Raw genomic sequence first — 14878 nt, forward strand, 5'->3', positions numbered from 1 at the left:
GAGCCCTCTGCATGGAGGCCTCAGCACATGGCTGTTAGCTCCCTCCTTGGAAAAGCCACCTCAGGAAGAGCTGCCCAGCTGAGCCAGTCTGGCCAGTGCAGTGATTCCATCCTCCTCAGCCACTGATGGCCTCTGCTCACACAGCTACCACTGACTGCAGCCTTTTGGGACGCTCAGGGCAGGAATGGAAGCAGCAGGCCAACAAGCCCAGCAGTCTTTCACTAGGAAAGGCTGAGCACAGCAGCGCAGACCCCACAAGCTGTTTGCGTGTCGGGAAGCAAGAAACAAGCCATTTCCAATGAGCATCAAGCTCCCAAGCCCATGCTTTGCCTCTTGGGAGGGAGCTGGCAGCACTCAGCTCACATCCTGCTTGTGAGCCCTCCCCAGCAGGTATGGGAAGGGCAAAGGTGCAGTGTGAAAAGCTGCTGATGAGAGGGAGGTCACTGTGTAGTGAACTGTGCCCATAATCTGTCTGTGGGATCTGTTAACAGCAGGAGCTCGGCAGGGCTGCGTCACTCAGCGTTAGCACAGCAGCACCTGCCCACGCCGGGCGTGCAGTGCAAACAGGGGTTAGCGCTGCTCCTCAGCAGGGCAGCACCAGCCCAGCTAATACAAGCCATCCGTTAATACTTCCCGGGCAGCCCAAGGGGAGAATGGCCGCAGATGGGCTCCTCCTGCAGAAGAAAGGGTCTCGGGAAGGAAGCTGGGCACTTCCAGGATGTGAGTCAGCAGGGAATTCTGGTTATACCTGCTGGTCGAGCAGGAGTTACCCCAGGTCCAACTGGCATAATGCAAGTGCCAGCCCCCAGGAACATGAGCACACGCTCCATTGTGCAAACACACCAACATGGATGTCCCTGGTGCAAACAGGCCTGGCCCAGCACCAGCAGCCATCAAGGAGGAGGAATAAGCTGGGCACAAGCCAAGCTGTGCCAGGGAAAGCCTTCAGCACACAAGAACCAAACTATTTGCTGCCCAAGTGATTCTTCTCAGCTCAAAGCACTGAAACCAGTTTCTAGCTTTACTTCTCTGCTCTTGGCCTGCACTGCCTGAACATACCTGCCTGTCCACCAAGGCAGGCAAATGCTTCCTTGCTCCTGTCTGACTGATCTGGGCAAAGCCCTACCTATAGCTGTCACCAGATGAAGATCTAGCAAAACCCATCCACAGACGCTGGCCAGCTTGGTCCAGCAGCAAGAACCTGCTTTGGAACCCAGCTGCAAGCCCCAAGCTGGTCCTGGTGCCAGCAGCAGTGGTGAAACATCAGCCCCTGTAGTCATGCAGAGATGGGCTCAAGGACCTTTCAATTACCCACGCTGCCAAGAAGCAGAGTCACCAGTTGGTGTACAACCCCATGAGCAGCACATGCAGCAGCAAGGGCGAGCCAGAGACACCAGGGTGAGCAGTGCCAAGAAACCAGCCTCTAATCATGGGGTTCTCAGTTACACACACCCGACGGTCTCACTTGGGAAAGTCCCACAGCGCTGCTTTGTATGTGCCACAGCAACAAGGGAGCGGGGACTCTGCCCTCTCCCTTCCTCCTACCTTGGCCCCTGTGCTCACTGTGCCCCTGTTGAGGAGGACCAGGAGGTGGCACGGAGCACAGTGAGTCACGCAGGTACCACCACCCCACCCTGCAGTCATCAGGCACCTGCCCTGTGCCTTTACAGCGCTGTAAAAGGCGAGGCCCAGGTTCATCATCGCACGCAGGAGCTCTGGGTGCAGCAAGGGAAGCTCACAAGCCTGTACAACAGCATGGACACTCCTTCAGGCTCTTCTGGTGATCTAGAATTGCTTCCTTTCACAAAGAAGTCCAAAGTCCCTCACCTGAAAAGCAGCGTAAGGCTGTTATTTCACGGGTGGTGAGAACAGGGAACCAAGAGCTGGCTCATTGAGACACAGGGAGTGCCCAGAGCAGCATATTGATGCTATCCTTCAACTCAGAGAGGAAAGGACATGAAGTTCAGACCAGCTGTGTTCACAGAAATTATTATGAACAGGACAAAACGCTGCTGGAGAAGGCAAACAGAACATAGAGCTGAGTGTGCTCAGGTACTTCTGAAGCAGACCCTGCTACCAAAATGCCAAGCTGTTCTCTGAAAAAGGAGCTACATCACCTTCAGAGCTCTTTTATGGACAGACTTGGAAATCTAATCACTCTGTGAGAATACTCCTTAGCTCCTTCTGACTTCCAGCTACCTGAATGCAGCATTTGCAACAGTCACATCTAAGCACATCTCACACAGTGCAGAAAGTCAAGTTAGCATCTTAAGCTAAAGGATTTCACACCTTTAGCCCTGAGCTTTGCACAGCAGCCGAGAACACTGCAGCTCCTTTACAAACACAGCCAGAGCCCTCCCTTAGCACAGCACATTTCCCTGTGGTGAAGGACAATACTCCTGGCTCCATCCTGAAAAGCTTCATTAATGCAGCTGAGCACAGCGCCTGTCCTCATGCCCTAGCACCAGTCAATCCCAGCTTTCCGCACGCAGGCCTAGTACCACCCTCCCCCTTTCCTGTTTAGCCCTGGGATTACATTAAAGAGCCATTTCCACATTAGAACACGCCAACGCAGCCCTTCCACTCAGGCCCTATTAGGAGGGTGGGCACTTCCTCTGTGTCATCCCTCACCTCATGTTTCCAGAGGCATTAGTGCTCAGAGCAGACAGCTCTTCCTCCCAGGCCACTTTTCCTTTTAGTCTGGAGCCTGCCGTGCTCCTGAACTTGCATTATGACATCAAGCTGATATGATATCATGATGATTTCACTGCAATTAAGGAGCAGATGGAGCCGACTAAGCAACAAATCTTCTAAATTGGAAAATGCTGTCAAGAGAAATTAAAGCCTGATGCAAAAAAAGCCAGCTTGAGATCACAGAAGAAATCCAGCTGGAACATACTGCACAGAGGCATAGAGCACAAGCTCCTGCTCAGAGCAGCGCAGCTCAGGGGCCTTCACCTCTGCTGCAGCCCATGTAGGGAAAGCACAGCACACAAAGCACACGCAAGTCCCTGCAAGCTGTAAGCAATGCACCTGGAAGAGCCAACTGAGAGAACAGGCAGAGCAACGCCGCAGCAGGACACGTAACCTTGAACAATAACCCCCACAGACAGAATTCAACACAAGTCAGCAGAACTGGAATTAGAGTAGTGCACACTGGACAGACTTGACACACCTACCAGAAACATCCAGCTTTCAGCCCGACTGCTCTCAACACAGCCAGGGCTTGAATCCATCACTTAGTCCCAATGCCCATCACCACGCAGAACAGGGGCAAGGCAGGGAGAGGAACATTACTAATGTTACCAACAAGTGATACCTACAGAAATCTGTCCTTCTTTCAGAGCCTTCTATGGGAGAAAAGGCTTTCAATTGCTTTTAACAAGGAACATCTTAAATAGGTTAAAACTAATGAACCGGTACACTGCATGTAGGAGCACTTCACGCTCCAAATTAAGCAATCCTTTTGCAAGGTGGCCTTAGGATGCCCCTCAAGAGTTGCTATAAGGAGGTTAATAAATTGCCTTGAAACCCTGTACACAGCTTAGTAAAATGACTAAGAACCTGTTGTCACAGCCTAATGTCATTACCTGAATTCTAGGACTTTCCAGGGAGCACGAGGTTGTAGCTCTTGCCCTTTACAGCCTCTGTTATAATGATAATTACTTGTAAAGGGCCTGGAATTGCTGGCAGAAGTTTCTGACTTTGCATCAGGACAGCAGACAGGAATAAACCTCCCAACACAAACCCTTTGCAAAGCTGCAACCAGAAGTCAAGATCCACATAGTTTTTAATGCTTTCAGTTTGAAGTCTTTGTTACAAACCAAATCGATTACACAGCAAATGAGTGTTCAGTATCACAGCATCTCTTTAAGGAAGGTTGCCATCTCGTGCACTGCTCGCATGCCTGCTGCAGGCTGGCTTTCTGTAAAGCAGCACAACAAGGCTGACAGTTCAAGCTCACACCTCTGTGCAGGAGTAGACTCTATTACACACCATGTCTGAAAGACTAACTGGACTCCTTGTCCCTCCATAGGACAAGGTTTGCAGTTGTAACAACTACAAATGCGTTTTGACACTCCGAGCACATGAACTGGTGTTACTTACAGTGCTTATCAAGGGCAGTTTTGTTTCTGAAGTTTGACAACCCTCCTCAAAGTCATGAGCAAATTTAATGGACAGAGGAAATAATTTCTTCTCCTGAAACCAAATTATTTCCTCCAACTTTCAAATATTTCATGTCAAAGCAAGAAAAGTGGTGCCAAAACAATTCCGAGCAGCCACTCTGAAAACAGCTGTCAAGAAGGCATTTCATTGATGCTTCTTCCCCTTCTATCAATGTATGTTGTCAGAGGCATTGCCTTGACAGTAGAAATCATATATAAGGACATAACATAGTATTCTAGATACCAGTTCTTAGAAACATACCAGTTTTCATATGAGGCATTGTTTATAAAGCATCCTTATTCACACAGGGCAATACTTGGCTCTGGAAGAACATCCTAGCCAGAACGAGCTTCTTCCACCTTCCAGGTACCAGAGAGAGACTGCTCTGGCTCAGAAGAGGTTTCCAAATGTGCACCGCTATCTCTGAAGCCCAGCAGACTTTTTGTTGCCCTGTACTCCCAGACTATCTATACAAATGTTTATTAGCACACAATGTTCACCTAAAGTTTAACATCTTCTCAGGGCAGATCCTTCTTGTAAGGAGAGTATGCATAGTGACCGCACAGGAACACGGCCTTGATCCAGGTTACCCCTCCATGAGGGCAGAGGGTGCACAGTGTAAGTGTTGTGATCTTCGAGAAATGGTTTTCAAAAGGAAAGACCTTTTCAAACAGTAAAAAGATGAGTTGTGAGCAGGAACTCTGCTACATGCATGGAAACTGTCTAAAAAGCTAACATACAAACAACATTTACACAATAGGCATCTGGCAGCATTTTCAGACATTTTTTTAATTTATTCTGACATGCTATAAAGGAATAAATTACACTGTTAAAGAATTACCAGCAATAAAAGTATTTCTTTCTTTCAGCTGGGCTAGAATAGGAGTGAGAAGGAAGACAGCCTGGGGCAGTAACCAATGTGAACTCTGCATGGTGCGAGGCTGTCCCCGAGAACAAGAGTAAATCTGGTCATATCCACTTCACAAGAACTTGAAAGAAAATGCCTTGGTTTAAAACCATCCAAATTTGTTTGCTTAAAACCAGCAATCCCAGGTCAGTCCAGCCGGTGCGGGACACGGCAGCGCTTGGGGGGAGCTGCCCGTGCCGGGTCTGCAAAAGATGCCATTTTGGTTTAAAAAGCTCCAATCTTTAGTACAGAGGGCTGGTCTCAACCAACAAGTTATAAAAATGCAAGACTGCCCCTTCCCCCTCAAGGAAAAAATACAAAATTTATTTAAAAACAAAACGAGGAAGAGTTACAACACTAAATCTAAAATGATTTAGAAAGAAATAGGACGTCTTTTGCTTAACAAATGGCCTTGCAACTTGTTTAAAAACAGGGTAATGCAGATTTCTTCAACTGAATTAACAAGGCAAATTAAAAAACCTCATTTCCTTACAGAAAACAGTTTTTAGTTTTTAATGAACTTGTAAACAAAAAAAAGCTCCCGCTTCAAAATAAAAACAAAATCCCAGATCATATAGATGTTTACAGTGATTACATTTATCTAAGCAACTTACATACAGGTTCAGTTGTAAGATGTTAACTAAATTTCGTGACAAATATGCTGTTTTTCCTTTTATACCAAGAACATTATAGAGTTAATGCAGAGTCCTAAAGATTATCTAGTAGTCGCTAAGTTTCTCTTAAGTCTTCACTTTAGATGCTGTTATTTCTAGCACAGGTAAGCAGGCAGAGTCTTTCATACGCTTAAAAACTGGAATCTTTGGTTACTACCATGTCAGCTGGCTTGGTATGTTGCACATAGAAGCCAACAACTTTAAGAATGTTTTAAGTGTACAACTTTCAAAACCCAGGGAGGAATAACCAGAAAAGAGTGCACAATTGTGAGCATTTACAATTATCACAACTGTTGCCGAAGACTGTTCATGCCATTCTTCCAAAACAATGAGATCTCATAAGCAGTGTAGTTCAAAGTAAAAAGGTAACAAAAATTGGCATATGCACAATTTTCTCCACTTGTGTGTCAACCATTAGTTAACTTTTCCACTTGAAAAAAATGCAATAGAAAACTGGACACCATGTTTCACTATCTCAGTAATATTCACAATTACAGCTGCTACAACTCAAAGTGCAGCATCACTGACACTGCCCAGAGCCAGTTTATACTGATAGTAAGTTCTTTACACCAAGTAAATGGTTGCCCACAGCCACTGGCAAGTGTACGTATGAACTATAATTTCTAGGATTTGGGGAGTGACAAGTCCTGCTCCGATCTGCTCTGCTTTGTCCCATCCTTGCCATGCTCAGAAACCTGCAAGATAAACACAAGGGCAACTTACTGATACGGGATGGAAACAAGAAACAGCCTTCACAGTAGGAGAATTAAGCATCAGTTATGGTCACTCAAAGGGGAAAATGCTGCTCTGTCTCAGAACGACGGAGTTTGTGGTGTCCGTTTCCAAAGCTAACCAGCATTTGCCACCACCCTTCAGCTCAAACACACACCTCTCACTCACACCTACTGCTGCACAGGAGAACAGGCTTATGTACCAGCTGGATGCCACATTCCTCAAATAGGAATTCAGACCAACACTTTGAAAACAAGATGTGTTATTGCCACTAGGAAGCAGGATGTAATTTCATAGGATTGTTTTCTACTTGTCTGCAGTGTCTCATGTTTATATCCTTGAATGTCAAACTGTCATCTGATTGCAGTGGTGCTTTTCAGAGAAGCAGTACGGCAGTGTCACACAGACACAAGGAAAAGGAACAGGAATAACTTACCTTACAGTAACTGGTGTTAGCTACAAGCTCACATGTACGACGCTCTGGGCAACCAGAACAGAAGTGTGAACCTTTGTCAGTGACTAGGAACCCAATATATCTTCTGTCCTTGGAAGGACAAGTGAAACAGCTCATGTGACAGGGGAGATGCGGTGTCAGGAACAATCCTTTCAACACTCAGTACTCCAAATGACAAATTCAAGACATTATGGGAAAGGGAGAGTGAAGAAATACATACACACATCTCCAAGAACCAGTTACTGCAAGCTAAGCCAGTCTTCATGTGACTGCTTATGTACTCATTTCTACTACTCAGGTAGTAGCACTGTGCTTGAAAGAGGAAAAAGGAGTCTCAACCAAAGATGACTTTGCCAAGCAAGTTTCCGTTCTGGATGCCCTCCAAAGGCACAGTGTTCTGCCGATGGATGAATTCATCTGAGCAACAGCTCTGAGCTTTTGCAACAGAAATCTCTTCAGTGAAATACAAAGCTGACCTCAGCTACAGCTTGTGCTGTCATCCAGAGAAAAGCAAGTGCAAACAAGTCTTAAACATAGCCTCACATTCAATCAAAAAAATGTATCTGGACAGTACCCAGAAGACAGCTTTAAGTCTTCCAAAATAGGCTACATGTAATTTAGAAGAGATTCAATAGCTTTGTTTGAACTGAGACTTAGTGCACTGAAGGACAATTCTCTTTATCCAGCATTAGCAATTAAAAATAAAGCTCCTGCACCAGAATTAGGACAGCCATTCCCACTTGAGTGCAAATTCTCACAGAAACCTCAGTGATTCCCTAGTTCCACTGGCATAAAGTTGTCCATAACTCTTACTTGATGCATACAACTGAAAGTTACACTGTTTTTCCATTTAGGGTGTTCAGTCATGAACTCTGATTCATCATTTGAAGCACTTTCTCCATCAAAGCAGCCAAAACTAAGTCAAGAAAGGAAGAATGCTCTTCCAGCGTGGAAACTCCCTGCTTTAGAAGCCTGGACCTTCCAAATGAAAGCGGGATCCTGAACCTGAGGACAAAGGATTTGCTAACAAATGACTTGCTGCTGTTTGTTAGAATACCTCAAATCCAAGGTATTACAGGCAAGAGAATGTCCGACTATGGAGCACTGTAGGGAACTGGATTCAACCCTCAACATCACTTGCAAGTCCTATTAAGACTACACAGAGATGTTCCCAAACACAGCACAGCCACAGCTGTTCAAGTGAGACGGTGACTCATTCATGTAGAACACAAGACTTTGCCAGTATAAAGAACATGCTGAGAAGTTTATGCCAGCACCTCGCTACCAAAATCTTTGCTATATACAGGACCAGCTTGAGTCTGCACACTGATGACTCCTTGTCCCCCTGGGGGAATACCCCAAACCTCAATCTCTATGCTACATGAGAGATACTAAGGTTGCTTTATTATTATTACCATAGCTGCAGATCTGATCAGCAAAGGGAAAGTAACTATACTGCTGTACTCCAAGAAGCTTCTCTACTTAAGAGGTGTTCAACCTTTTTCTCTAGTACCTGCAAACAGTGAGAAGTATTTGGTTGTCAATTGGCTAAATCTCAAGAACTGAACTAATAGTCCATTCTGAGAAAGACTGCCAAAATCACAAGCTAATGGGGCTGCTGACAGACTCACAGAACTCAACATTGAAGGGAATTAAAAACATGTCTTGCAAATGGAACCGACAGACTTTATCCCAGAGATTGACTGTTTGAGTCAGTTTTATGACTAAGGGAAGCTGACTGTAAGCATTGCTACAAATCACACCTGAACCGCTGCACTGTCAAGAGATCAAGAGCTGAACTTCCCTGTGTCAGCAGAACAGCTCACTCTGTTCCAAACTCCCAGGTTCAAAACCAGCTGACCTTGCTGTTACAAAAGACACTGCACACAGTTCCAGAGAGGGACAGGGAGGGGAAAAAAAGGCCACTGACAGGACAGGCTGCCCTGGAACCACACAGAATATTCAGCCTGAACAGCCTACAGAACTCAGTGAGATGGTTTAATACGGATCCGAGGCAGGAATGTTGATAAATGAGCACATTGTTCAAGCACTCAAAGTCACGGAAGTCTCTGTACTTGAAAAAATCAAGATGTCACCACCCTCCCTAGGTGCATGCTTTCAATAGCACTTACACTTTATACAGTATACTGAAAGGACTTAACCAATAAATGCACCTGTGAATTGCTATTTCCAGTACTCCTGTTAAACTGGATGTGGTTACCAGAGGGATATAATTTGATACCACAAAGCCTTTTAAGCCACTCCAGTATAGGCTTTGCCACAGCAGCTACGTAAGAATTTAACTGAACTGTGGGGGATGGTAAAAAAAGCCAGGTATTTCATTAATCTTCAATGTGACAGCAACTTATACATACTCAGCAACTCATAGTCTCCTGCTTGAGCTTAGCTGGTTTCAGAAAAGCTTCATTAACAAGCAATATTCCCCACATAAAGGCATGTAGGATTTTAGAAATCTGGAATCTTTACTTTGATGAAGAGACCAAGCTAACTATTTTAGGACCTGGGAAAATCTTCAGATGTTGGATAAGCACTATGTTAACACTGCTGATATTACAGCTTGATCGATCCAAAGGTCACAAGCCTTTTCTTCATCATGGGGAGGAAAGAGGAGGGAGTCATACCTACAAAAGGCTGCTACTCCATGCAAGAGTCAATGAAATTCTGCTAGAACAGCAGCACCTTCTCTGTAGCTATAGCTATGGCCTTATAATCCAAGAAGAGCTGGTAAGGAATGTTCGTCAAGAAACAGAAACAGTCTGCAAGGTTCAACAGCAAGACAGCTTCCCTGTACTCATGCTTGTCAGTCAGCTGCCACTTTGCACTCTCACACTAAATCATCACTACAAGGTGGAGGCAGATAATCATAATGACCTTTTCTTCACTTAAGGTATAGCAGTTGAAAAGTGAGCCAGGAGAAAAGCACCTTAATCCTCAGGATACCTCACCAGCAAGGCAGTATTTTAAGTGCATACAACCTGCTTTTCAGGGCACTGCCCATTTACAGATCATCACCTCCTGTAAGAGCTTCACTTTGAGCACCAGCTGCTGCAAAGAGTGCGCTGTTGCTCAGATGATTTCCTCCTGCTCTAACCACCAGCCTCTCCACACCCTGACAAAGGGCTGGGTTCAGCACTGGGGGCTGAACTTCAGTCAGAGCTGCTGCGTTTCAGGAAGCCTGGGTGCTTAATCACTGGTTCTGTATGTACTGGGGTTTCGGCTGAGGGAACTGGTTTATGGCCCTCGATGTTGTAACACCAGCTGGCTCCAGTAGAACAGGTTGGACTTTCAATGACACAAAGAACCTGACATTTTAATGGTATCCTATGGAAATTTTCCTTCTTCAAGAAATCGTTTCAGATGGAGTCTTAGGAAGACCAGCAGGTATTTTACTGCATCTTTCTGGATAAAATGTTGTGGTTTTGGATAGCTATTTTGACTAAAGTCATCTAATAATGTTTGAACACAGCCACAATACATCAAAACCAGTGTTCTGATTTATCATAAACACTTGTGCATTTCTTGGACTTTCTGGTCTGCCAGGTTAGCTTCATATATTGTTTTATATGTATAAAAGTGATAGTTAGCAAGAATGTACTGAAGAGCAGCAAGTACTAGCAATACCCCAGTACATAATTTAAGCCTAGCTTCTCTATTCTTACTTGAACAACCTCATTAGCTTCAGTTTTATCCACAGCTCATCTTGAAGAATCAGTTTCATTATCAGGCTGCCTGCAATAGTCACTAGCTGTAGCAGTTTCATTCTAGCAACTTACAAGACTTAACACCAGCAGACTTACATCACCAAAAAAAAACAACACAAAACTCAAGTAATTTGTATGTGCCTTTTCAGAGCTCAGTTTTCAATTCTTATACAATTACACCATGAACATCTCACAACATTTCCCTTTGAAACCATAACCTGGAAACATTAAAAATAGTCAAGAAACCTGAAGCCCACCCAAGAGCATCCAGACACTTCAGAAAATTGTGACTTGGCAGTCCCCATCAGCTCAGGGTTACTCCTTGGTTCAGGCAAGGCATTTTGAGCTCACTGGTCCTCTCCTTTAACTCTGGACCGAATGTCTCAATGTAAACCCACTGGAGGAAGCCAGATCATTCACAATTTTCTGTTTCCAATGTTTGAGGTATACAGAACAGATGCAAACCCACAGCACTACACCAGCTGGAACAGAGTAGAACCCAAAGTCACTAGATCCTTGCCTAGTTAATGAGATTTACCTTTGAAGAAGTGTTAGGTCTAGGATTTTGGATTGTATTATATATTTATATATATATAAATATATATATGTGTATATATATAAAATAAGATGTCACATTCCCAACACCAAGTCAGTTTCTTGTTTTTGGAAAGTGGTTAATGCGGGAGCAAAAGATGCAGTGGTTAAAATGACCCAACATCCCCAGAAGAAATGATATGAAGAACAAGGACATTTTGGTATAAAGTTAGTAGTCAAATTCTCCAAGGACGTCTTTTGGTTTTGCTTTTTTTTCAATTAACAGCCAAATATGGTTTTTTAACCACCTCCTTGATCTAACACTTAAATTGCCAGCATTGTCCAAATTAGTGTAATTTTTTTTTCCTGTAACGTCACTTGGTTCTTGGCTACTAACCTTTCATGTTACTCTTGGATTTGTCAGTTTGCTTGCCTGTGGGGGTTTGGGCTTGCTGCCCCTGCCCACTGGAAGAGGCTGCCTGCTGTGCTGCTTTCTGCTTTAACATTGTCCAGTCGAATGTGTAGTCATATTGGTGGTTCAAGGTCCTAGAAAGAGAGTGAAATACTTTAACACATCATAGCTTCCTTACTGCTAATACCAATCCTTTGCTGAAACCCTAGAACTAAAGGTTAACTCCTTCTGGATGCTTAAAGGCTTTTGTAACCTAAAAGAATTCCTGAAGCAAGCCCAAATACCATCGAGCAGTGTTTTCATCACTGTTTATACAAAGGTCTGCCTTTGTAGCAGCATTATTTCCTCACAACCCAGCTTACCTATTTACCTGCACTGAGGTACTCAGCTTTTCTTTCTTTTAATACACAGTTTTAAGGACTGCAAGACTATAGAATAAAAATTGCTCTGGGTTCCAGAAACCTGGAGGGAGACTCTTGGGAGATCAGTACCAGCTCTTCTTTTGACAGATGCTGTTCACTCTACAAGGCTGAATTTATGTTCTGGTTTCTCTACCAAACAGCACTATTCCCCTCCACTGAATTCCATCCTTTGAGCACCACTATTAGCCCCATCACCAATCTCCAAAGTTTCAAATCCATCTATTGAGGAGTCCATTTTTAATGCTACCTGCAACAGAACTTGAAGCATGGGCTCAGGACTCTAGCATTAGTGGTCAGATTATGCAACACAAAACCAGGAGAATCTTTTCCTTCATGTTTAATATTTAAAGGACCTAAAAATATTGTTCAATAGCTTTTTGAACTCTGAAATGAAAGTAAGTCCCAGAAGAACTCCCTACACCTCACACACACGAGGCAGCTTTCTGCAGTGCAAATCCCACACAACAGTTACCAACTGGTAAAGCATTGACAGAATTCCTGTATTTTTCCACTTTGAGACTGACCTGAAAAGAATACGGAATAATTGCCTCAGATACATGTAATCTGGTGCCTCTTCAAAGCGCAGGCCACGACAGTAGTTCAGATACATGGCAAATTCTGCAGGGAATCCCTGTAAATCAATAGTGTTAATCAAACCACAGCTTGCAGCAGAAAGCTTCTAACAACCCTGTAATAAGGCAAAAAGCTGTATTTCTGTCTATAATGGCAGATAATAACTGGCTGAAGATTCATAAGCGTAAATTCCACAGAGCCTCTAGTTATTCATTTATACTGTATTTCAGAAAGTGGATTTGATCAGCAGGTCCCCAGGTACACATGCCTTCCCCAGAATTGTTACCTGATGCGTGCTTCACAACCACAAGTTCTCTACCACCAAAACCTTTAACACACAGCGTATTTAAAGCACTTTATTCACCCTAGTTAAAACTAGTTCTCATTAACTAGGTCTCTGAAATTAATGACTGTCTCTTAAAAGATTCCATTCCTTGTTTCCTTGACAATCTACTTCAGCATACTAGAAGCAAGGTCAGTTACTACTAGTAAGTGCGAAGAGTTGAACCATGAAAATCTCCTTCAGAGATCCTCTGCTTTATGTACCTGTACATTGAATGCTATACTAAAGCCAACATATAAACAGGTAATAGCATACAGCAGTGCTGTACTGCAAGAAAATGGAGTATAACAGTTCAGCACTCTGAAAGATGCTGTCAGACTATAAGGGTATGTAAGTGTGCATGACTAGAAAGTGCAATCATTGCTGCTGCTGTTCTATGTGCAAAGACTACCACATGTTCAAGGCCCTTTGCTAGAAAGTATGTGGCTGCCACAGTTCAAGACCCAAAAGTATACTTTGGGTCTTCAGATTTCTCTTGAACTGTGGCAGCACTGGAAAAACATTCTGACTCTAAAGGTCGTTTGGGGTCAGAGGTATGATTGGAAATAAAGAACACAATATGAACAATCTTGAAGAAGCAGAACCAAGTGCATATAAGCAAGCTATACAGCTCTATCTTGGTTTGTTTTTTATCCAAGGGGACATATCCAGTGTAGAGCTTTCACTGTAGAAAGTTAAGAAATGAGCAAGCCTCACCCAAGAGAGCTGGAGAGCTTGCACAGCTGACAGGCACCAAGAACTGGAATGATGGTGGCATGAACAATGCCAAGAAACAGAAACAATTGCCTGCCCTGTTACACACATTCACAGTCTTGCTGGGTGGCCAAACAAGGCAACCATGACTGCCAGAGAAGTATTATTCAGCAGCAAATACCGTGTGAAAATACCTAATACATTGGCTCTAGTTAAAAACAACACACCAAAACCACCACCCTCCCCCTGCCTAAAGAAAGCAAAGAAGTTCCACTCCACAGTCTGACATCATTTGGAAACTCTTACCTTACACAAAACCTCAACAGGAGTGGACATTTTCTTTTCACTAATCTTTTCATACTTTTGCTTCTTTGTTGCAGCCTGTGGAACATGCAGGTCACAAAATGAGAGATATTGTGCAACAATGGATTAACAACGAGAGTAGCAAAAAAACCCCACCAAACAAAAAACCAAGAACAAAAATTCTTTGGTCAACCATAAGCATTTTGTGAGATCTCCAAGTCCCACACACTTACTGCAGAGAGAATGAAGGTCAATCTGGTATTAAGATTTGGACACAGTTTAATACCATTTGTCGCAGTCTAATGCCTCCATCACATGGCACAGCTCGTGTAGTTCTAGCTGCTGCTTTTGTCCATTAAACAGACCAGACTTACATTTCCATTTGCCAAAGTTCTATTAATTCCCACTCAGCACCCCATTCAAGGGCTGCCTGCGTGTTAGAGCAAGCAGCCATTACGTTCATTTGCAGCTGAAGAGCTCCAGTGTTACACAAGCAGCTTGCCTGTACAGAGACCCTGCAGCTGCAACACCATTTGAGTTACACAAGTCTCACATGGAGGAAGAGTAATAATTAAAACATGAAAACAAATCACTGAAGTCCAGAGAACAGAAGTACTTGCCATGCTTTTACTTGGCAACTATACATGAAAACCACTCGAAACAATTCTGTTGCAGCTACGCAGTTGTGCCATAAACTGGACTGAAGGTATCACTAAAGCTGAACTTCCTACGTAAGAGATTATTTCCATGCTCTCCACTAACAATGTAATTTTCTACTTCCCAAGGGCCTCAGCCTAAACAGGACAATAATAATTTGCAAAGATGATGTAAGCTATTGTTTAGCATAAGTTTTCAGACAGCCAAACAATACACATTTTGCCTGCTGCACGAGAAGCAGAAGGACCCTTTCTTCTACATTCTATAAATATCATGGCCTTGGGA

At 43.8% G+C, this 14878-nt stretch overlaps 1 protein-coding gene across 4 annotated transcripts in view; it reads right to left on the reverse strand.

Annotated features, from left to right (window-relative positions):
- Positions 1 to 3772: 3772 nt before the first annotated feature.
- The window catches only part of CSNK1A1 (casein kinase 1 alpha 1), a 35575-nt gene continuing 24469 nt past the window's right edge, over positions 3773 to 14878 (reverse strand). For 2 of the 4 annotated variants that reach the window (XM_061372848.1, XM_061372852.1), the window contains 4 exons: positions 13940 to 14014; positions 12549 to 12655; positions 11588 to 11736; positions 3773 to 6443 (listed from right to left, as the gene is read on the reverse strand). In XM_061372848.1, coding sequence (XP_061228832.1) covers positions 6436 to 6443; positions 11588 to 11736; positions 12549 to 12655; positions 13940 to 14014 — 339 coding nt within the window. In that variant the 3' untranslated portion in view covers positions 3773 to 6435. Of the gene's footprint in view, positions 6444 to 11582; positions 11737 to 12548; positions 12656 to 13939; positions 14015 to 14878 lie in introns of those variants that run through there. The other 2 variants (XM_061372851.1, XM_061372849.1) reach the window with 2 other exon arrangements.

The sequence above is a fragment of the Neopsephotus bourkii genome, unplaced genomic scaffold (genome assembly GCF_033783945.1).
Source record: "Neopsephotus bourkii isolate Nb327-2 ecotype Australia unplaced genomic scaffold, CSIRO-AGI_Nbou_v1 NB_1622, whole genome shotgun sequence".
NCBI lineage: Eukaryota > Metazoa > Chordata > Aves > Psittaciformes > Psittacidae > Neopsephotus > Neopsephotus bourkii.